At 42.5% G+C, this 22,645-nt stretch overlaps 1 protein-coding gene across 4 annotated transcripts in view; it reads left to right on the top strand.

Annotated features, from left to right (window-relative positions):
- LOC145411317 (uncharacterized) overlaps positions 1-22,645 on the top strand; it is a 139,323-nt gene that overhangs the window by 94,151 nt on the left and 22,527 nt on the right. For 2 of the 4 annotated variants that reach the window (XM_080281344.1, XM_080281341.1), the window contains exons 2-6: positions 6,207-6,441; positions 13,183-13,438; positions 14,240-14,663; positions 16,733-19,344; positions 20,597-20,789. In XM_080281344.1, coding sequence (XP_080137470.1) covers positions 6,207-6,441; positions 13,183-13,438; positions 14,240-14,663; positions 16,733-19,344; positions 20,597-20,789 — 3,720 coding nt within the window. The remainder of the gene's footprint in view (positions 1-6,206; positions 6,442-13,182; positions 13,439-14,239; positions 14,664-16,732; positions 19,345-20,596; positions 20,790-22,645) is intronic. The other 2 variants (XM_080281342.1, XM_080281343.1) reach the window with 2 other exon arrangements.

Genomic DNA, 22,645 nt, shown 5'->3' with positions numbered 1-22,645 from the left:
AAGGGACATTATGCATAGAAATGTATTATGTATGCAATAAGCTGATTCAATTATACTGCAGGTGATACACGGCGTTTGTATGTGCACCTTGGCATGTACACACACACACACACACACACACACACACACACACACACACACACACACACACACACACACACACACACGTACACCTGCTCTGACAAACAAAAAAGGTGTTACGGGAGAGTGAGTGAGGGAAGGAAGGATGTGGTCACGGTGGAGAGAGAGAGAGAGAGAGAGCATCATGAATTTTGGGCAAACTTTCGTATTGACTCAGTCCCTCCCTTCCTCTCCCCTCCTCTTATTTTTCTTTCAAGTTCCCTGTTCCTCCATCTCGTCCTCCCCACCTACTCCCTCAATCTTATCTTCGTTCCTCCTTTCCTTCCTTCTTTTCCTTGCTTCTTACTTTCCTTCCTTCTTTTTCCTCCCTCCCTTCCCGTCTCTCATCTCTTTAGTCCTTCCCTCCCCCTCTTCTGCCCCCTTCTCATCTCCCTCCTTCCTCCTTTCTTTTTTGCTCCCTTTCTCCATCATCTTTCCTTCTCCTCACCGACCTTCTTACCCTTCCTCTTCCTCCTCTTCCATTCACCTGCCTCCCCCACGCCTCATTAGTCTCACCTGGGGTCACCTTCACCTGAGAGAGAGAGAGAGAGAGAGAGAAAACATTACTTACTTTGATTATCATGTTTATGTTTTTATAATTAGTTACTTGTAATATCTTAGTAGTTGTCACGTTGTATAGCTTTGGTGGTAATAATAATAATAATAATAATAATAATAATAATAATAATAATAATAAATCAGACCACAAACAACCACCCAAATTGTATATATAAAAATACAGACAGTTAGTAACATCAGAACAGCAATATTCAATTATAGTTAATTGGCCGTCACGATTTTCTGTATTTTTGCGCAATATATTTCTGGCTCCCACTGCATGCCTATAATTGCATTTAAATTATTCATATGAGAGAGAGAGAGAGAGATTTGGTAGAATTGTGCTAACTTGGGTTATGTCAGTTTGGTAGGATTGGTATGGCATCGATTGGCTGTGGAGAATAGGTTAGGTTTCGTTGATGATGATGGTGATGATAATGATGAACTAGGACAGTGACATGATGATGATGATAATGAGGAGGAGGAGCTAGGACAGTGACATGATGATGATGATGATGATGATAATGAGGAGGAGGAGCTAGGACAGTGACATGATGATGATGATGATGATGATGATGATGATGATGATGATGAGGAGGAGGAGGAGGAGGAGGAGGAGAAGGAACTAGGACGGTGACACTGACGACGATGATGTTCGTAGTAATAATAATAATAATAATAAACGATAGCAGTGGTAATACAAATGATAACAACTTTATATATTATCGTGTACCAAAATAACTACCCGGAAAAATAAAAAGTTGCATAATTGGTTAAAATTAAAACTTTTAATTTGAGTGTAAAAATGTTAAATAGATGAGAAAACATTAATTGAAAAGTGGGCGTGGAAAAAGACCGATACAAGAGTCATATTTTAATTTAGTTATGATGAGTTTAATATTTTGTGTACCCGTAGCGGTCACATTAATAGCTTGTGAAATGTGGAGGAGGAGGAGGAGGAGGAAGTAGAAGAAGAAGAAGAAGAAGAAGTCAAGAAGAAGAAGAAGAAGAAGTCAAGAAGAAGAAGAAGAAGAAGTCAAGAAGAAGAAGAAGAAGAAGGGGAGGAAGAGAAGAGTTAGATGAGAGAGAAGAAAATGTGGGAGGAGGAGGAGGAAGGGAAGGGATGATAAATGATGATGATGATGATTATGATGAAGATATTGAACAGTATCAGGCAGAAGAGTTGGAGCGGGATCAGGAAAAGGAGGAGGAGGACGAGGTGAAAATAATATACCCATGAAGTACTTAATTAAATAACCAGAACATATACAGTATACTCCCAAAGCTATTGCGGGTTTGAAAAAATAAAATACGGAAGAGGTTATAATTCTGATAAGTCATTAAGATGGTAATAAAATGAGGTGGAGAGGAGACCAGATATAGCAAGCAAGATATACGCCCTCAACCACACACCCCTCCACTCCCACCCTCACTCATATACCCCCCTCCACCCCTCCACAACCACCCATTACCCTGCCTCCACCCAGTCGTGATGAAGGACCAAATTCACGAGGCTTGAGTACTGGGATGGAGGGAGTGGTGGAGTGGGTATGTGGTGGGGAGTGGAGTGACGGAGTGTTGGTGTAAATGGAGTTTTTGGTGGAGGTCCTGATGTGATGGAGGTTTCGGTGGAGTGTTGGAGTTCAGGTGGAGGTATAATTCTGCTATAGTGGAAGTTTTTTTTTTTTTTTTCTTTCACATTAAGTGGAAATTTTGGTGGAGTTTCGTGTATTTGGTGGAGATCCTGGCGTGGTGAAGGAACTTGGTGGACTGGTTGAGTGGTGTAGGAGAGAGAGGCCTTGTGGAGTGGCTTTGTTGGATGGAGTGTGGAAGGTCGGGAAATGACATTGTGGGGAAAGTTGTGGTAGAATGGTTATGGTACTTTGGTTGTGTTGTTGGTGTTTGTGGTGTTAGTAGTTGTGGTGATGATGTTAGTAGTTGTAATGGTGATGATGTCAGTTGTGGTGTTGAGGTGGTGGTAGCGGTTATAGTGAAGGTGGTGTGGCGAGATGATGATATTGTGGTGATGATGTGGGTTGTGGTGGTGTTGTTAAGTTTATGATGGTGTGATAGTGGCTGTGATGGTGTTGGATGTGATACTGATGAGGAGTGTTTGAGGTGATGGTGAATGATGTAGCACTATATTTGAAGTGATAATATTCAACTGAGAGACGGTGTAGGGTCAGGATGAGGCTGAGAGTGAGAGTGGTGTGTGTATGTGAGCAAAAGAAGGGCTGAAAGGGGTAAGCAGGGTGCGTGAAGGGTAGAGGAAGAGTATATATAATTAGTGCTTGAGTGAGTTACCGGGGAAGGAAGTGGTGTGAGTGGGTGGGTGAATGTGAGTCAGGTAAGTGAGGGAAGTGATAGGAGAATGAGTGAATAAAGGAGTTAGATGTAAGGAATAAGGTAAATTGAGTAAGATGTGTAGATCAGTGAGTTTGTGTATGGTGAGTGAGTATGAAGTTGGACGTGAAGGAAATGTGTAAGGTGTAAGGAAGGGTGTACTAAAATGCGTTAGTCTTGAAGGAAGGGGGATAATTAGAGTGTGTGAGGGAGTTAGTGGTTAAGGAAGTGGTTGTGTCACTGTGCCATGGTACTCCTGACACTGGGGTGGTTACACACACACACACACACACACACACACACACACACACACACACACTGGTCTGCTTTAGGAATACAACACAACGTATTTCTCTCTCTTTCTCTCTCTCTCTCTCTCTCATCCTTAGTCTAGCATCCCTTTAAATTGATACAGATAGATAGATAGACTGATAGGTGTATTAAGGGACAGATAAATTGATTAAGGGATAGATAGATAGAATATGGACTTCAGATATTTAACAGCCTTCTATAACTCAATGCCAGGTACATAAAACCTGACTTGTGCGGTAGAATAATAGAGTTGTCCCAAGCATGAGAGATAATGGTTGCAATATTGACACTCTCAGGCCCTTACGGATCCCTCAGGTGTGTAAGATCGTGTGCCTTTTGCTGGAAGACAATGATAAAGGGTTGATAAGAGTATGATAAGGGGGTGAGTATCGATAGCTATGTATTTTGCTGTGTAGATGAAGGAACGCGGGAAATTCATTATTCTGTAAGGTTAATTAGTTGTAGGAGTGGTGTGTGTGAGAGAGAGAGAGAGAGAGAGAGAGAGAGAGAAGATGAATGTAGGTGTTGGTAAAGTTTATTAGTATGCACGTAATGCGGTAATCCTGACAGACGCGCGCGCGCGTGTGTGTGTGTGTGTGTGTGTGTGTGTGTGTGTGTGTGTGTGTGTGTGTGTGTGGCGGAGGATAATGCCTGCTGCAGGTGTTATTGTTCGTATCCGTGTGTGTGTGTATGAGTGTGTGTGTGTGTGTGTGTGTGCGGCGGAGGACAATGCCCGCTACAGGTGTTTGTACCTGTGTGAATGTATGTGTACAATTGGCCTCAAAAGTCCTGTCGCCTCTCCTGCTGCCCTGCTTCAATTGACTTTAGGACTTTAGATCATTGCCGTCAGCGTCGTTACGTACAGATTCACCATAAGTGTTTTAAGAGCCCTTGGAGAGAATAGCAGAGGAGGCGATAGGATTGATGTCGGCATGAGAGAGAGAGGGAGAGGGAGAGAGAGAGAGAGAGAGAGAGAGAGAGAGAGGTACGAAGGAACCAAGAGGAGGGAATGAGATAAGAGAGAGTTAGGGAGAGGGAAGGTGACTGGGGGTGAGGTGGGATTAGGAGGGGGAGAGAGCAAAGAGGGAAAGAAAGGATAAGGTAGGGAAGTCGAGCGAAAGGGAGGAGGAATGAAGAAAAAAAGGGCAAAGTTAGTGAAGGGGGAGGGGGAAGATGGGAGACGATAGAGAAGGAAAGGCAAGGAGGAGGAGGGGGAAGAAGGGAAGACCAGGTAGGAGAAAGTAGGGAGTGAAGGAAAGTGGAGGGGAGGAAAGGGTGGGAGAGTCAGGGGAAGGGAAGGGGGGTATTAATGGAAATCCAGGGAAATGGGAGAAGGTTGGGAAGGGAGAGTAAGGAAGGGGAGAGGGAGATAGAGAAGGTCGGAAGGGGGAGGGAGGGAGAGGAGAGAAGCTTATTTAATTGGCACGTCGCTTGTCGGACTGGAAGCATTGGTCGGCTGAGAGAGAGAGAGAGAGAGAGAGACTAGAAAATTAAACCAAAGATGAGAGAAGGCTGGAAGTGAAGAAGGGAAGAAAAATAGTGAAGAAGGAAAAGAAATATTTATGAACAGTGAGTAAAAAAAGAAAGATAAAAATGTTAGTGAATGTGAAATAGATATGGACTTTAGCGATGGAGAAGAGGAGGAGGGGGAGAGGAAGAAGGAGTAGAAATGAACGAGAATGAGATGGAAGGAGAGGGTACGAGGGAGAGGATGTGAAAGGGAAATGAGAGAAGAAAAATACAGTAATATAAAGAGGAGGAGAAAGAAAGATGAATAAAAGATGAATTAGGAAGAAATGAGGGGATAGGAGAGGGTAAAAGCAAATATGTGAGAGGAAGACAGACTATAATAAAAGAAAGGTGACGTTGGAAGAAGGACACGTAATTATAGGGAAAGATAGTAATTAAAGAAAGAGAATATTGCGTTGAGAAGAGTGGAGGGGAGGGAATGAAGAAAAAAAAAGTAAGTTAAATGAGAGAGAGAGAGAGAGAGAGAGAGAGAGAGAAGCCCTCCCCATCTCTGGCCCACATTTCCAGACGATGGAGGTAGCGAATATCTCATAAGCCTGTCTGTCCGTCTGTCTGTCACTCACTTCCAGATATATACCACATTACCAACCCATCACACACCCACAGAGAAAGAGAGGGGGGGGGGGACTTGACTGTTTGGGTGGCGGTGTATTCGGTTTAAAGTTAATGGCTAAGGAATATTATGAGATATTTGGAATTTTCTGCTTTAAATCTTCGGACTTGGCTTTTTTATTATTTTCTCGTCGGATTCCTTTTTTTTTTTTAGTGTGTGTGTGTGTGTGTGTGTGTGTGTGTGTGTGTGTGTGTGTGTGTGTGTGTGTGTGTGTGTGTGCTAAGTAATGTGCCTGTTTAACTTGGATGCCAACATATCTTAACTCTACCCTACGGTGGGAGAAGAGATAAGAATGATGATGATTGATGAAGAGGAAGAGGAGGAACTGTGTGTAAGTGAACAATTAACACGCCGGGTGTGCATGCCCTGAAAGTGATTAGAAGTAGCTACATAAATTAGATTGTAATTAGTAGTAACTGCGTGTACGTATGTAATTCTGTCATCGTGTCCTTTACTCCTTCATCAAGAACGTAGGAGGCAGGGGCTAGGTTGATTAGTCCAATCATTAAAAGTGAGTGACCCATAGCTCGTCCCTAATAAACCCCAACCACCACATAAATAATTTATGTATATAATTATCTCAGCGGGTAACTATGTCCCGAATTTGTGAGACACTGGATTAATCGGTCAACTTTACATGACTAATTATCATAAGGAGTAACAGCATGAATAATTATAAGTAGTAGTAGTTGTGTATATGAATAATCAACACATAATTAACTCTCGACAGGTATACATGCCCTGAAAGTGGTGGGTCGAGTTGGAGTGGGCGGGCCTGGAGCAGACCACGTGATGAGCGAGGGCCAATCAGGAGCGCCCGGTCACCTCCACTCCAGCGATGACGTCACCAGGCACGCAGGTGACGTCATCGGCCGCGATAATCTCTCGGCGAGCGTGATCAGCCAGGCCACCGATGGAGAGTTCGAGCATGACACAGCAGACTACCAGTGGCTCCTCGACTATGAGTGAGTTATGGGGAACCAAAATAATGTACTGTCTTGTGTAAGCGACAGTTTGTGTAGGAAGCTTTTTTTTTTTTTTTTTTTTTCCACTGTTGCTTTGTTACCTTAATTGTGTAACGAAATAAACATCACTTTAAGTGGGACGTCCTTTTCTTTCGGAATGTATCAGTGACGTCATCAGGCCCTGAGGTCATGGATGGCCAGAGGGATACCGAAGGGGGTGGAAAGAGCAGGCTAATAAATTGTAGACAAAGTATTTTCATTTAAAAAAAATGCTGGTAGATGTTAGAAGATATAACATATGGAATACATAACTTCAAAGCCTTGATTATAATTGTTCATCATGAATTGAGTTTCAGTATAGCACTTCCTTATGACAGGCTTCATCATTTAGCAACAGAACTCTAGCAAAAATTATTTAGCAGTTTTCAGGTGAATTTTAAATCTATATGTTAAGATATTTTTAAGTTTTAACAATGACACTGAAGTTTTAGTTCAAAATTGGCTTGTATCAGTTTTCTGGGTACGCCCATGAGGATTTGTGTGCTCAGTCAGAAGTGGGCATAAAAATGGCCCAGTGTGAACTGAACTTTTGTAAGCCACTTATTTGCCTGTTGAGAACTTCCTGAAAAGTATATCAATATTTATGAGGGCAACTACGAGTATGCATTTCTGTCGACCATGCTTTATAAGTCGTTGTTATCTTTCCTAAAAATTGCCAGCCCTCCATCTTAATTGTTGATTTCTAGCAGTAGATTAACACAAGTACATGATGCTAATTACGAAGAAACGCTATAGAAAGGATATTATTATATAGTTTGACGTTGTATTACTGCTGCCACTCAGCTATGAACAAGCTGCAAAAGGATGATTTTTTTTTTTTTATATAACAGAACAGAGGAAGGAAGAACAAGTGAATAAAAAAAAATTATCCATATACCAGATTACTGGCTTCCTCCATTCATAAAAAATCTGTAACAGTTGGACTTGAACAGCTGTATGTTGAAGTTTTGGGGGAAACAACCCCGGGGAAGTGAGTTCCAGAGAGATGCAGTTCGGGGAATAAAAAAAAATTCTGATAGGCAGAAGTTCTGCAATATGGCTGTGTGACATTCCAGTCGGGAGCGCTACCAGATGCCCGTGTAGCATGAGGGAAGGCATGAAGAGGTGGCATAATGGATGCAACTTTGTGCATTTGCCATAAACGTATCTGTAAAATAATGCACGGGAGGCAACATTCCTTCTTACTTGTAGGGGAGGTAGTTTATTTATACTAGCAGGGCTATTACTAATTCCAACAGCTTTGTTCTGAATTTTGTCAGGTTGTTTTGGTGCAACCTCTCCACATCCATTCCACAAGGGTGAACAATATTCTAGCTGAAAGCACACATGACTTTTATAAATTATAGCTAACTGCTTGTCAGTGAAGAAGTTACGGACTCTGTACAATAATCCAAGTTTCTTTGAGGCGGTTTTAGCAAGTGATTTGACATGAGAGATCCAGCTGAGGGTATTGTTAAGTGAAACACTGAGAATTTCAATACTTCTGGGAATGGGAATATTAGTAGCATTGAAGGTAATATACGAATCTGGCAATATCTGTCTGTTAGGAAATTGTATATATTTGGTTTTACTAGCATTAAATGAGGCAGGGTTATTTTGTCCCCATTCATTGATCTTAGTTAAGTCTAGATTTATGGAGATGGCAGCACTGAGTTGAGAGTTGGAGATATCAAATGTTGTAAATGGGTGTTTGAGTGTGAATGAACTGTATAGTGTTGAGTCATCTGCATATGAATGGATGGGATTGTGGGTGACATAAGAAATCATTAATATGAACTAGGAATGGGATTGGCACCAGAACTGATCCTTGTGGCACACCAGTGTTAATTGAGTGGAAATTGGAATATACATCATCTGCTTTTACTCTTATTTGTCTGTCGCTGACATATGAGGAAAGCAGAGGAGCAAAAGGCGTTAGTCAATAGCAAGGGAGTTTGAATTGCAGGGAACAGTGCCACACTCCGTCAAAAGCTTTAGAAATATCAAGGGCTACTGCATGAGTTTCTCCATGTTGGTCAGTTGATTGATGGATGGTATGAGTCAGGAGATTGAGTATATGAATGGTGGATCTTTCGTGGCAAAATCCATATTGTCTATCACTACTTAAGTTGTTGGAGTCAAGGTGTTATGTGCTTAATAAATACAATTTCAGATATATACTTTACCAAGAGAAGGTGTGATAGCTATTGGTCTGTAATCAGAAGAATCAGAGGAACGTCTTTGCTTTGGAATTGGGTGGATATTGGCTTCTTTCCATGAATCAGGGAATGAAGAAGAACGTATAAATTGTCTAAATAATTTAGCTATAACAGAGGCAAGTTCTGGGGAGTACTTTTTCAAAACAATTGGAGGAATTCCATCTGGGCCACGAGCATTGTTGGTTGGTTAATTGTCTAGGGGGGGATTTGACATGTCTAGTCTGTATATTAAGTGGAACAATTTCTGGAGAGTCAAGTTCTAGTAGTGGGACGTTCTGGCTGACTTCCGCTACGGTAGAATTTGTGGCAAATGTACTGGCAAGGATGTTCGCTTTATCACGCGGGTCATTTGTAATGTTAACATCTGAAGATTTTAGTGGTGGAATGGGTGATGACTTATTAAAGTTATTATTGAAAGACTTGAGAGTTGACAAGAATACGCTATTGTCATTAGGATTGTTAAATAGTTTTGATGAGTGGTTTTGAAGAAAGTTTGATTTAGCGAGATTTATTACAGCTTTTTCATGGTTTCTAGCGATTTTGAATTGACAGTGATTCAGTTTTTTTTTTTTTTTTTTTTTTTTTTTTTTTTTTTAGGTAAGAGTTATATGCTAATGACTTTTGGGTCGTTGTTCTAGCACAATTGCCAGTAAACCATTTTGGAGAGTTCGATCTTTTAGTGAAGTGTTGACATGGTATGAGAAAATCCAAACCAGCTAGTATTAAGTCATTAATGTGGGACTGGGTAGAATTGACATCATTAGAAAAGAAAGATTGCCATGGAATGTCAGTAAGATAATTTCTAAATCCATCCCAGTTTGCCCTATCAGAGTGCCATCGAGCCACCCTGACAGGTTCAGTACGGAAAGGTTTGGGGGAGCCAGACAATGAGGCTTTGATGAGATTGTGGTCGGAGGATCCAAGTGGTGACAGTACTTCCATCCTGTATTGATCTGGATTATTTGTTAGGAATAGATCGAAGAGTTGGGCGTTATAATCAGGATTATCTGGTATTCTTGTTAGTTGCTCTACCAACTGTGTGAGATTAAACGATAGTGCAAACAGCTTACACTCTAAACCAGTATCGTCAGTCCTGGCAGAATGCGATAACTATTCTATATTATGTACGATAAAATCAGCCAAAATGGTAATTTCGGTCTAAGGGCAAGGTTAAGGTTACTCAACTGTGTGGATAAGGAGTCAGATACTGTACACTGGGTGCTGAAGAAGCACTGGGGGAGCGATAGACCACACAGATATATTATTTGGTGATATTTAGATAGTTTATACAGTGAGTAATCAAAATTAGTTGAAGTGAAGTTTAAAACAGTGTCAACTGCAAATTCAGATTTGATACAACAGCAGGTGCCACCCTTGTTACGGAAGTTTGTGAGGTGGTTACCAGGAAAACAAAATGGGAATATTTCGGTAGAGGGAGCGGTTTGGGATTCTGTGAGGAACAGGGCTAGAGGGGATATGGATTGTAGGAAAAAATGAACTTATTTCAAACTGGTACTGAGACACGGATACTGGTGAAGAATAAGGCCGCACCTGCACTTCTCCGCTGACGGGCTTGAACGGAATTTGCAACAGTCGCTGACGGCACAGTCGCTTAAGGGCGACCGGGAGGACCCTGTGCCGCCAGCCCTACCCTGCCGGTGGTGGTAATCCTAGATGCCATCTCGTTTGCTGATATTAATGTAGCGGCCATTGCTAAAGAGAATGGGAATAGATGTGATATCTTATGGGCATGTTGTGTGGTGTAGACGGTTGAAGTTAGAGGTATTAAGAGAGTATGCTGGCCTACTCTGTGTAAGTGAAAGCACTGAAAATATTCAGTAAAGGCAGATGGTCAGTATCAGTTCCCGAGGTTTGGTGAAATGGAAGCTCCAGCTCTCCCTGTCACCAGCTTGCTATCCACCTCGGAATTACCGCCCTGTTCGACTGGTGCTACAGTCTACTCCACAAGGGTCAGGCAAATGTGGAGGAAAAAAAAAAAAACTTCTTTCTCCCTAATTTGGCTTTACTATCCGTCATGGGTGTTGTGCCTTAATAATTATCTTTATATTTTCGTGTCTTCTATATTTCCAAGGTATCAGCGAGAATAAGGTATATATATTGTCGTTGTCATAAGAGACTTTGTAACACTTGTTCCCTAGGGATTTATTCTGCACTTTGCACCGCATTATTTTCCTTTACCGATATGTTACTGATGCAACCCATGTCGATTTTTAAGTAGTGCAAATAGCATACAAAAGAATATTAATGTGTATTACGCAAGATATATCGCTAAGGAAGAGGTACTACGAAGCCACCTATGCCATCTATAATACGACCCTGAGTAACTTTCTACAGATGATAAAATATCGTGAAGAAATTTCACATTAATTACTAATAACCAGTAGTGTTGTTAATGAGGATATTAGTTTATCTGTTACGGTAAGCACTTTATCCAAGAAGTTGATTGTGTGACCTGAAAAACTGTAAATAAAGAAAATAATGATAAAGTCTGTAACGATGGATGGAGGGTGAAAGACTGACGAAGAGAGTGTATGTGAGTGAGGTGGAGGGGGGGAGAGGGAGGGGGAGGCCAAGGATGAGATGGAGGGATGGGGTGGAGAGGTATATGAGAGAGGGGGGTGTGAGTTGGGAGCAGGGCGGTGAAATGTCGGGGGACAGGGCGACGCGACGTGGAGGCGATTTGTTTGTGGCCACCCCGAACGGGATTGAGGCGTCTGGCAATAGATAGGTAGACTGTAACGATACTCATCATCAATTTCTCATTTTCACTGGTTTGGTGGGATACTGAAGTGTGAAAAGTAACACACATGTTGGGGCCAGCAATAGTATAATAATAATAATAATAATAATAATAATATTAACAATAATGATAATAATGACATGGTTATAATGTGTTGATCGTATATTCAGAAGCAGATACAATGTGAAGGTATTCCCAGTAGTCTAGAAGTATAGTAAAGTATTTCTGAGTCTACAGATACATAACCAGCATTCCACGTTATTTGGAAGTTTCGGTCTACTCTTCATATTTTAAGAATAATTAGTTCTCACTTTATTTTCGATCTCATTATTTGATGGGGCAGTATTTTCATTTAAGTTCATGGTAAGGTTACTGTATATTACTTTTAAAAAGTATCATTTCATACTGGTGTTATTTTATTTATTGTGTTTACTGTCATTTCATTACCGTCTTAAAGAGTACATTTAAGTGTGGTCTAGTTTTAAATTTTATGTATATTTGATTATTTGACTTTCACCTTACTCTGTTATTATTTTTTTGTTTGTTAATTTAATTTATCTTTGGTCTCTCTTGCGCTGGTCCTGGGTCACCACTAACATCTTGTAACTCCAACCACTACTCCGTGTAATGGTTAACTGCTCTGATAATATCGTCTGTTAATCAACAACCTCAATAACCCCTGTCAATTACCACGCCTCTTACTTAACCTCTCCCTCTGCTTGCCCTGCCTCACCCTTGCCTGATGCTCGTCTTACCCTCTCTGCCTCCCGCCGCTTTTCCCTGCCGTCCCCTCCTGTGGCGACTCTTCCCATTCCTTGTCTTCCCTCCCTCTGCCTTTCCTTGCATCTTTTTCCTTACCCTGCCCCTCGCCCTTGTCCTGCTTTGTTCCTTTTTGTCCTTTCATTTTCTGCACTTTTCTTCTTTGCAAATTCGTTTCCTGCTTTGTTCTTCTTTGCATTGTCTTGTCTTGCTCTTTTGCTCTTTGCATTGTCTTCTGCTCATTTCCTCTTTTCACTGTCTTCTGCTGCTCTTTTCCTCTTTGCACTGTCTTGTTCTGCTCTTTACCTCTTTGCACGGTACTCTTTTCCTCTTTTGCACGGTACTCTTTTCCTCTTTGCATTGTCTTCTTCTCATTTCCTCTTTGCACTGTGTTTTTCTGCTTTTTTCCTCTTTGCACTCTCCTGTCCTACTCTTTATTTCTTTGTATTCTCCTGTCCTACTCTTTTCCTCTTTGCACTCTCCTGTCCTCCTCTTTTCCCTCTCCTGTCCTACTCTTTTCTTCTTTGCACTCTTCTGTCCTACTCTTTTCCTCTTTGCACTCTCTTGTCCTGCTCTTTTCCTCTTTGCGTTGCCTTACCCCACGTGTCCATCTTCCGTCCCTCTGCCTTTCCTTGCTTCATTATTTTTTCAACATTGCCTCTCACCTCTCACCCTGCTCTTCTGTTTATCCTGCCTTGCTGTTTTGCTTTTGTCATTGCGTACCCTTTATCACTAACATCGCCCTGCTCGTTTCTTCATGTCCCTGCCTACCCTATCTGTACCATTGCCCTGCTCTTTTCTTCTTGTCTCTGCCAACCTTATTTCTCCACCCTTGCCTTACTCTTTTCATCTTGTCACTGCCTACCCTCCCTCTTACCCTTACCCCATACCCTTCATCTTGTCGCTGCCTTGTCCTGCTGTTGTCCTCCCTGCCCTGCCAACCCCACCCTGCCGCTAACCCAGGCTGCCATGCGCCACTACTAGGTACCGTGAGAGCTACAGCCGTGAAGTTGGGTCGGCCTCCATGTCCTGCGGGGGTCGGGATGGGTCGGGTCGAGTCTCAGTGCTGGAGGCAAGTCATGGTCAACTACAAGACCTGTCCTATGAGACCCTGGCCCGGAACCTGGATGCAAACCTGGCTGAAATCGACATGGATGATTTTCACAGCGAGGACATCCATAACATCCTTACCCTCCCAACTATGTGTGGGGATTTCCAGGTGGGTGGTGTGATGGAGTCTCTCTCTTTCTCTCTCTCTCTCTCTCTCTCTGTATATATATACTGTATATGTATATTGTACATTGTTTTAAAAAAAGAATTTAGTTGTTTATTTTGTATTCTTTCAGAGTTTGAGAACGCACATTCTTCTCATAATATTAATGTGATGTAATTTGAAATTTCTCCATGTGAGAATTATGAGGAGCATGTAGAGTCACAAGGAGAGACAGATTGACAAATGAGGAAGTGAAGGACCATTGTGGTGTGGATGTGGATGTGATAGGAAGCTTCAGTAAGAACACACTGAGGTGGTTTGGCCATGTGGAGAGGATGGAGAGTGAGAGACTAATGAGGAGAGTGTATGTGAGTGAGGTGGAGGGGGAGAGAGGGAGGGGGAGGCCAAGGATGAGATGGAGGGATGGAGTGGAGAGGTATATGAGAGAGGGGTGTGTGAGCTGGGAGCAGGGCAGTGAAATGGCGGGGGACAAGGCGACATGGAGGTGATTTGTTTGTGGTCATCCCTTATGGGATTAAGGCGTCTGGCAATAGATAGATAGATAGAATTTGAAATTTACTGACATACCTTTTTATTTAAATTTATTCTTGCTACATCTGGACAGTTTTTATTCAGTTTAGGAGAAAGGGAAAGATATTCATAATCTCCCATGTCATTAGAGGTCATATGTACAGTAAGCTGAATATAATTGTCTGCTGGCAGCAAGAATGAATTCAAAAAGACGTCAGCAATATTCAAGAGGTTAAGTTACCTCAGCAGCCAGCTGTGATGTGTTCTTTTTCACAGAGTGCCGAGGATGGGGAAATGTTTGCCAGTGTATCAGGCTCCATGATGGACAAATATGACCTTGAATCCTCAGTCAGCCCTCACTCTTCCTCCCACTGTGGCCAGGAAGAGGAAGAGGAAGAGGAAGAGGAGGAAGAAGAGGAAAAGGGGAGGAGGCATGGCAATGAGGAAGAGGGTGAGGAGGAGTTGGAAGAGTACAGTGGAGTGAGTGGGGAGTTATCGCTATACCAGTCGGGACCTCTCTTCTCCCCACTCAAGGAACCGCCTCCCCTCGCCAACACGACTTTCTCTGTGGACTCCCTTGACTGTGACTCCCTCCATGACGATCTGATCCTCACCTGCCAGGCCAATAAGGATAACTACACCATAGCATTTGAGGGGTCTTTTGTGCAGTACTCAGAGGACTCAGATTACCACGAAGCAGGTTGGTGTTGGAGGGTAGAGAGTACTGTACATCATCATTGTTGAGTTGTAACAATGGATTAACTCTAGAACAGGATGCTAGTGAAGAAGTGCTGTAGAAGGATGTTTAACCATAGTATTGTCTTATTTTGTCGTATTTTACCACTGAGCTACATGAGGTGAGCTGCAACAGATTGAGAATTTGGGCCAAGTTAAGGTGAAAGAGCTGCTATTGACCCTGGGAGGTAGAGGATGAAGTATGGCTACAGGTTTGGTAACTAGCTGCCCAAGCATCATTTATGAGTAAACAGAATCAGAGTCCAAATTGAAACTCTCTCACTGTTACAAATTTCACGACACTTCTCAGATACAAGAATGATGAAAGGAGGGAAAGATAATGCTAGGGTGAATTTTTTTTTTTTTTTTTTTTTTTTTTTGTCCGACTGAGCATAGGCTTCACAGCTTGCTCTCAAGGCCCAGTAGTCCTCCTACATACCATACACCACTCTACATGTCACCACATCGGCGCTAACACCCACTGTCCATATTGAATACATGCTAGGGGTGTCTCATACAGGACTGGTGTATTGGTATTAGCGGGGGTACTTTTATGACATGTTGGCGGGCCATCTGGTAGATCAGGAAAGCCTGCTTTTGTATGAAATTCAAATCCTTAAACTGTTCCCTGCCCCAGCCGGGATTCGAACCTGGGTCCATCAGGACTGCAGGCCGCCTCTCTACCATTCAGCCACCGCCTCCCCGCAAACTAATAGAATGATGAATAGAATGATGAAGTGTAGGAGAGAGAGTACAGTAATGATGAAATGAGGGAAAAATACTGTAAGGAGAGATAGCAGACTATAAAAGATATGAGGATAGTTGGAGGATAAATCCATGGGAATGGAAGGATGATGCAATAATGATGACAAGAGGAGGAGATAATGCAGAGATGGAAATCAGATTATAGAAGATATGACAATGATGAAATTGTAAAGATGATACAATAATGGTGAAAGGAGGGAAAGATAATCTAGGAATGGATAGCTGACTGAAAAAACATATAAGGATAGTTTAAGGAAAAATGATGTAGGAGATATTGGGAAGCGTGAGTTGATGGAGGTGTGAGGGGGCGAGTGAAGAATAATTAATGACCTACTGGAAGGGTGAAGGGTCACAGTAGGAATTAATTAACCCTGAATTTTTGGCTGTTGGCACCTGATTTTCATTTAAAATTCCTTTTTATTTGGGGGGAGGGGGGGATTCTGTTTTTGCTTCTTCCAGACAATTTTATTCAGGTCATTGAAGAGGTTTAATGATGAGATGGTTAATGAAGAAGTCATATAACCCCTCCAGTTAGAAGAATCTAATAATTTGGAAAAGAAAAAAACTTATACGAGATTAGCAAGCATAGAATGCAAGATGTCATTGGTTTGAAGGGATTGATCACTTCACTACAATGAGGTGGAGTCAGGGGTTTGAGTGATGAGTGAATGAGAGTTGGGCAGGATGTTGATATTTTCCCCTCTGCCAGGTTTTTTTGTGAACCATATCTCACCCCATTCATGGGTGGGATAAAATGTCACGATGTTGATGAAGAGATTTTTTCCATAATGTTCGTACAGTCAACAGACAGTTTAATTCAACATACAAGAGACTTTCATTAATCCCCTCACTTCCGTAGGCTGCGTTAAGTGGACAGAGTTTAGTAACCTGATATTGCATTTCCTTATTCTTTTGGAATGAGTGAATTTCATGGTAGTGTGTGAGATATTTGTAAAGGAAATGTGATTCACTTTTATTCATTGTTGATTTCAGTTTGTTTATTGTACCATATAGATCATTTGTTCTAACCAAACAAAGATCACCAACTTCTTTCAAGCCAATGTTGATCAGGAGTAGTTAAGATTTGTGAATTGATTTCACTTGTAACCAAGGAGATTTATTCTTACTGCATAACTAAGGTTCATCAGATTTTATGCAGCCAAGACTGTACAGGTACTCATGTTCTGGGAGTGACCCAATTCTGTCTGATGAAAACAAACTGACTTTAGTAATGAATTCTGTGACTGTAATTTAACTTCTGTATTACAGAGAGTGAGTCCAGTGGAAGCAGTCACTGGTCCACCGAGAGGCTCGAGGGTCGAGCATCTGCCCCTGCCATGACCCACTCGGACCAGCCCTACACTACTTGGTCCAGGGTTAGCCGTCGCTCCTCACGTACCCCAGAGGTTCCATCTAGAGCCATAGGGGCACAGCAAAACACAGGTGTTGGACATGGAGAGCCACCAAAATCCACAGGGCAAGGACAGCCCAGCAACAAGAGCAATAGCATGCCAAACTTGATGCGACGTTCATTGATGCGTCGATCACTGGAGGCCTCAGGAGGATGTGTCAAAGTTTTTGATTTGCAGAACAGCATGCGGACCAGTCAGAGCAACAAGACAATAGCCAATGAAACCAATAATTTCTCCCTAGTAAAGCTGTTTATGAGGCAAAAGAGTCTTAGCAAAGAAGCAGTGAGCCTGTCCTCCAGTATATCCCAGGAAGGTGCCTGTTCAAGTTCAGACAACCAGTCTAACGTTCATGACTCCTCTGATTGGCCCATGAACAGCCAGTCAGAAAATGACATGGATGGAAGTGCCTCTCCTGTACCTCCTCCAGCTCTTATGAGGCAGAATGGTGTGATATATCATGAGCGAGGCTACAGGAGGAGAACGGGCTCAATAGGTGCCCCTGACATCAACTCTCGAGACTACAGTAATTCCTCAGACACCACAGATACCATTACCAACAACACCAACACCCAGCAGGAAGGCCTTCTCAATAACAACAACAATATCATCACTGCAGCCACTGTCCTAGATAATAACAGCGTTCAGCTCTCAAACACAATGGACAATGTGACCAGTTTTGAAGACAGCTTGAAGGAGACTAACCCCTGTTCCAAGCCTCCTGTTACCAGCCCTATCAGGGAAGAACCAGAGGGAATGGACATATCGATGGACAGCCGAGGTGAGAGCAAGGTGCTTCTGGATCAATCAGAGAAAGAAACAAAAATGCATGAAGTGCTCAGATTAAGAGACAATAAGATTAACATGGAGAAGAATAATATGACTCCAGTTAAAAATGCATCCAAGGAGAAGACCATGAATAAAAACAACATGAATATTCGTGGTGAGGATCACAAGAGGTCACAGTCACCTGGAACCCCCAAGAAAGGTCACAACAGACGTGATGGCTCAAATGGTACTCCGAGGAAGCGACAGGATTCAGGCAACTCCTCCAGTGGATATCTCTCCAATCGGGGTTCTACAGAGAAGATCAGAAGACCCTCAGATTCAGAACAAAATAATGCATCGCAACATAAACCAAGACCAAAACCAAGAGTGTTGAAGCAAATGTCTGATCAGTGCCTCCAGACTTCCAACTTGAAAGTATCAGCCATGGTAAACACCAGCTTCAATCTAGAGAAGAAAGAAGTGTATGTTTACTATCCAAACTATGCTTTGCCTGACTTGGGCTTCCTCAAGGATAAGAAATACAATATTGATGCCCGAGTGTTCTTGGTACCACAGCACTACAGTTCCAAGCCTGAGGAGTTGAGGAGATACAAAGACTTGAGGCTAAAACGACCCTTCTCATGTGGGGACATGGAGAAGTTGAAGAAGCATGGGTTTGGTCACATTCGTGATTGGGATTCACTTAACTTCCTTTTGCCAAAAGAACTGAAAGAGATGCTGTTAGACGAAACTGATTGCATGGAAACAACTAAGCCATCCTTCTGCCAGTCACCAAAACCCTCACGTCGGCCCCTGAGCTGTGACTACACCCAGCACAAAATACCACATGAGCTTAAAGGGTCAGCTAGTGCCAGCAGTTTAAATTCCACTCAACCTTCCTCAGGATTCCGAGGCTCCTCTACAATGCTCAACGACTCAGAGGGGGAGGGTGGAGTTATTTTAGACCAGAGGTATGTGTACAGGTATGACACTGGTAGCACAGACTCAGAAGGGCTCGATAAACCACCACCCCTACCTAAAAGATCCATATCCTTGCCTGTGGAGGAGAGACAAGGCTCAGAGGACCCAGACACACCCCCACCTAGGCCCCCTCTGCCTAGAGGAATACTCAGAAAGACATCCTCGTTGAAAGACGACCAGGGTAAGGGCTCAAGTGTAACAAAGAGATACAGTTCCATTGACACTGGTAGAGGCAACATGAGGGAAGACTTGCTGAAGAGGAGGTCATTACAAGAACCAATGGAACAGATGGCACAACGAGTGGTGAGAGAAACCATCCCTGAGGTGACACAACAACAAAATCAGCAGTTACAGCAACAGGACCCAGAGAAGGAAGTGTTAGCCAATCTACCTTCCCCAATGGGCTGTAGTTGTGTTAATCAGTGCACTGGCTTCTGTGGGAAAGGGCTGCAGAAGAAGAACTTGCTGCGGGTGAGCGAGCTGCCAGATGTCTCGAGCCACGAGGACCTGACAGAGGATGACCTGCTACGAATCCGTTCACAAGTGAGCAACCTGCTTGTGGCGCGGGGAAGCATGGGGCCACAACTTGCTGATCTTACTACCACCTGTGACCTCTGCCCGAAAAAAAGTGTCAGCTTCGCAGAGAAGGTGTGTGTCCATCTCAGAAACACTCCAGACCGACTCTCTACCCCTCCAAACTCTCCAGATGTATCACTTCTTAAGGTGAAAAGGGTTTGCAGTAAGATTTTAAGAGCTGTACCTAACAGTTTTCCAGAGCACATGACTGACCTTTGTACAGCTGTAGCTTTGAGTTTTAGTTTTTTTTTTTTTAAGTGACCCTTTTCTGTTTTTAATTCATTTAGAGTGTAATTACATTGGTAGCCTGAATTTCACTATCAGCATAAAAGTTTATCATACCTAACCCAAAGGATATTTGTGAATGATGGATGTTGTTTAATGAGTCATAGTTTTTAAACATCTTATCACAAATGGAGCAGATATACCTTGACTTTAAAGTGACCTGTATTTTGAGAAAAGTACTTTTTTAATGTGATTGGCTGGTACTTTGTTTTCTCAAACCTTCAAGAGGTGACTGGAGGTTTTTCTGTTATACAGAATGATGCTAGCTAAGCAAGTCTGTTTCTTATCCAGAAATGAACTGGACTACTATTTTTCCCCATTTTCAAGCCCTCAAGAAGTGACTAGAAGTTTTTCAGTCATATATCACCATATAACCAAATTTTGGCACCTGGTGGTTTAGTGAGTAATTATTGCGCTCCAATCGGATTGAGCCTGTGATGGTTTATATCCAAGGGATGGTTGGGGTTGATTGCTCATGTAATGCCACTCAGGGATGAGTGAGGCTGGTCACTCTCATCTTAAATGTCAGGACCAACTGCTTAGCCCCGGGCTCCAACGGTCCTCATGGGGCAATGTAGGAGTGGATGATGGATGGATGGATATCACCAGAGAAGCACAGTTGTTATTTATTCTTAAATTATGTGGACTGTGGATTGCTCTTGTCTAGTCTTAGGCCTGTCTAATAGTATGTGAATGGCAGTTGCTTTTCATTCAGCCTGAGGACCTCATTTTTGTTTTGTTTATAGTGCTACCAGACAATATTATTCAATTTAAGAGAGCACTGTAATAATGAAGGGGATACTGAAGGGTATATTTGACCCCTCCTTTTCAGAAAATATCTCCAAGCTGAATATAATCATCTGCAGATAGCAAGAATAAAGTATAAAACAAATCCTTGGGCTGAAGGATCAACCATCCTTTTCTCTTTACTAGCATACTCACACCTCATACATTCAACTTAGAACCAGAACCCAGATGCAGGGTGTCAGGCAGTGTTGGTGGAGAGTGATCGAGAGAGAGAGATTCACTCCTCATACTCATGTCTGTCACCTCTTCCCTCTCACTCCTTTCGTTCACTTACCTCTTACTCACACTTCATACTCTTATCTCTCAGAACCAGAATTCAGACACAGGGTGTGGTGGGGGTGGTGGAACTGTGGGTGTGGAGGGACCGGAAGAGGAGGCCCGCCCTCTGCTTTATGATGCTCATGACAAGAAGACCCTTGTGTTGTCAGTGAGAGCTGCAGTGGAAAAGCTGGTGACTCACTTCTCATCAGCAACCTCACAGCAAGAACGGACCAAATTAGGTGAGTTTACATCAGAACAGACCGGACTAGTTGATGCTGGTGTAGCATGAACCAGATAGTTTATGTCAGAATAGACAGAATTAGTTGATGTTAGATTTGACAAGGAAGAAAGGATGCTGGTTCTTTGAAAGCAGTGATAAGAAATAGGGAAGTGAACTTAGAAGTAAAAAATTTACTGCATGATAGTATTGTGATACCAACTCTTACATATGGAAGTGAAGCGTGGACCTTGTTGGAAGGACACAAGTCGGAGTGAAAGCAGTGGAAATGAGCTATTTGAGAGGAGCATGTTGAGTTACTTAGAGAGACAGACTGTCAAATGAGGAAGTGAAGTAGCATTCTGGTGTGGACATGGATGTGATAGAAAGCATTAGGAGAAATACAATGAGGTGGTTTGGCAATGTGGAGAGGATGGAGAGTGAGAGACTAATGAGGAGAGTGTATTTTCAGTGAGATGGAGGAGAGGAGGGGAGGGGAGGAGAAAGCTGAGGATGAGGTGGAAGGGTGGAATGGAGAGGTATATGAGAGAGGGAGTGTGAGATGGGGGGAGGGCAGTGAAATGGCGGAGGACAGAGCAACATGGAGACGATTTGTTTGTGACCATCATTTTTGGGATTGAGGGGTCTGGCAATAGAGAGATAGACAGAGTTGACAAAATTACTAGTTGGTGCCAGGACTGACCAGGACCAGATTAGTTTATGTCAAAACATATCAGATTAACTGATGTTAGATAGACCAAATTAGCATGGAAGTGAAAAAGTTACTACATGACAGCATTGTGATACCAACTCTAACGTATGGAAGTGAAGCTTGGATGTTGTTGGAAGGACACAAGTCAAGAGTGAGAGCAGTGGAAATGAGTTATTTAAGAGGAACCTGTGGAGTCACATGGAGAGACAGGCTGACGAATGAGGATATAAAGGAGCATTGTGGTGTGGATGTGGATGTGAGAGGAAGTGTTATGAGGAACACATTGAGGTGGTTTGGCCATGTGGAGAGGATGGAGGGTGAAAGACTGACGAAGAGAGTGTATGTGAGTGAGGTGGAGGGATGAAGAGGGAGGGGGAGGCCAAGGATGAGATGGAGGGATGGGGTGGAGAGGTATATGAGAGAGAGGGGTGTGAGTTGGGGGCAGGGCAGTGAAATGGCGGGGGACAGGGCGACTTGGAGGCGATTTGTTTGTGGCCACCCCAAACGGGATTGAGGCGTCTGGCAATAGATAGATAGATAGATTCATATATATTAATATATATATATATATATATATATATATTTTTCATGATTCAGAGATGCTAGCCCATATTTAGTTGAAGAGGTTGTTGCAGTGGAGGTTTCCATTTTAATCTAAGCAAATTTTTTATTCATTTATTTCTGTGGTAGTTGGTGGCAACCATTATCCAGTCACCTGATGTAGTGCTGCCTACTTCTTCACCTTTATCATGTTTTTCTTCAGCATCTGGCCTCCTCTCTTCCCATTTTTCCCATATTTTCTGTTACTTTTTATTCTTCCTCTTTCCTTTTTGGGTGGCTTTACATTGAGTGAAACCTAATTGTTTCCTTTAACCTGTGGATTGCGCAATTACCTTTTTTTTTTTAATCCTACCCCATGGTGCAAAAAAATGAAGAAAAGTTTTTTTTTAGTTTTTGTTTATTTTAAATTTAAAGGTAAACATCCAGGGCATTATCTGGTGGGAAAAAAAAAATCTCTTTCTCTCCTTCTTTGCGGACGGCCATGCGTAAGTTTACATAGAGAGAAGTGAAAAATGATACAAAACAAAATTTTTTGTTTTGTTTTTTGTAAACTTGAAGATAAACATCTAGGGCATCATCTGGTGAAAAGAAAAAAAGTCTCCCTC

Source organism: Coenobita brevimanus, chromosome 89 (assembly GCF_032717465.1).
Source record: "Coenobita brevimanus isolate Jiangsu-jjx chromosome 89, ASM3271746v2, whole genome shotgun sequence".
Taxonomy (NCBI): domain Eukaryota; kingdom Metazoa; phylum Arthropoda; class Malacostraca; order Decapoda; family Coenobitidae; genus Coenobita; species Coenobita brevimanus.
This window is presented reverse-complemented; position numbering and strand designations above follow the sequence as displayed.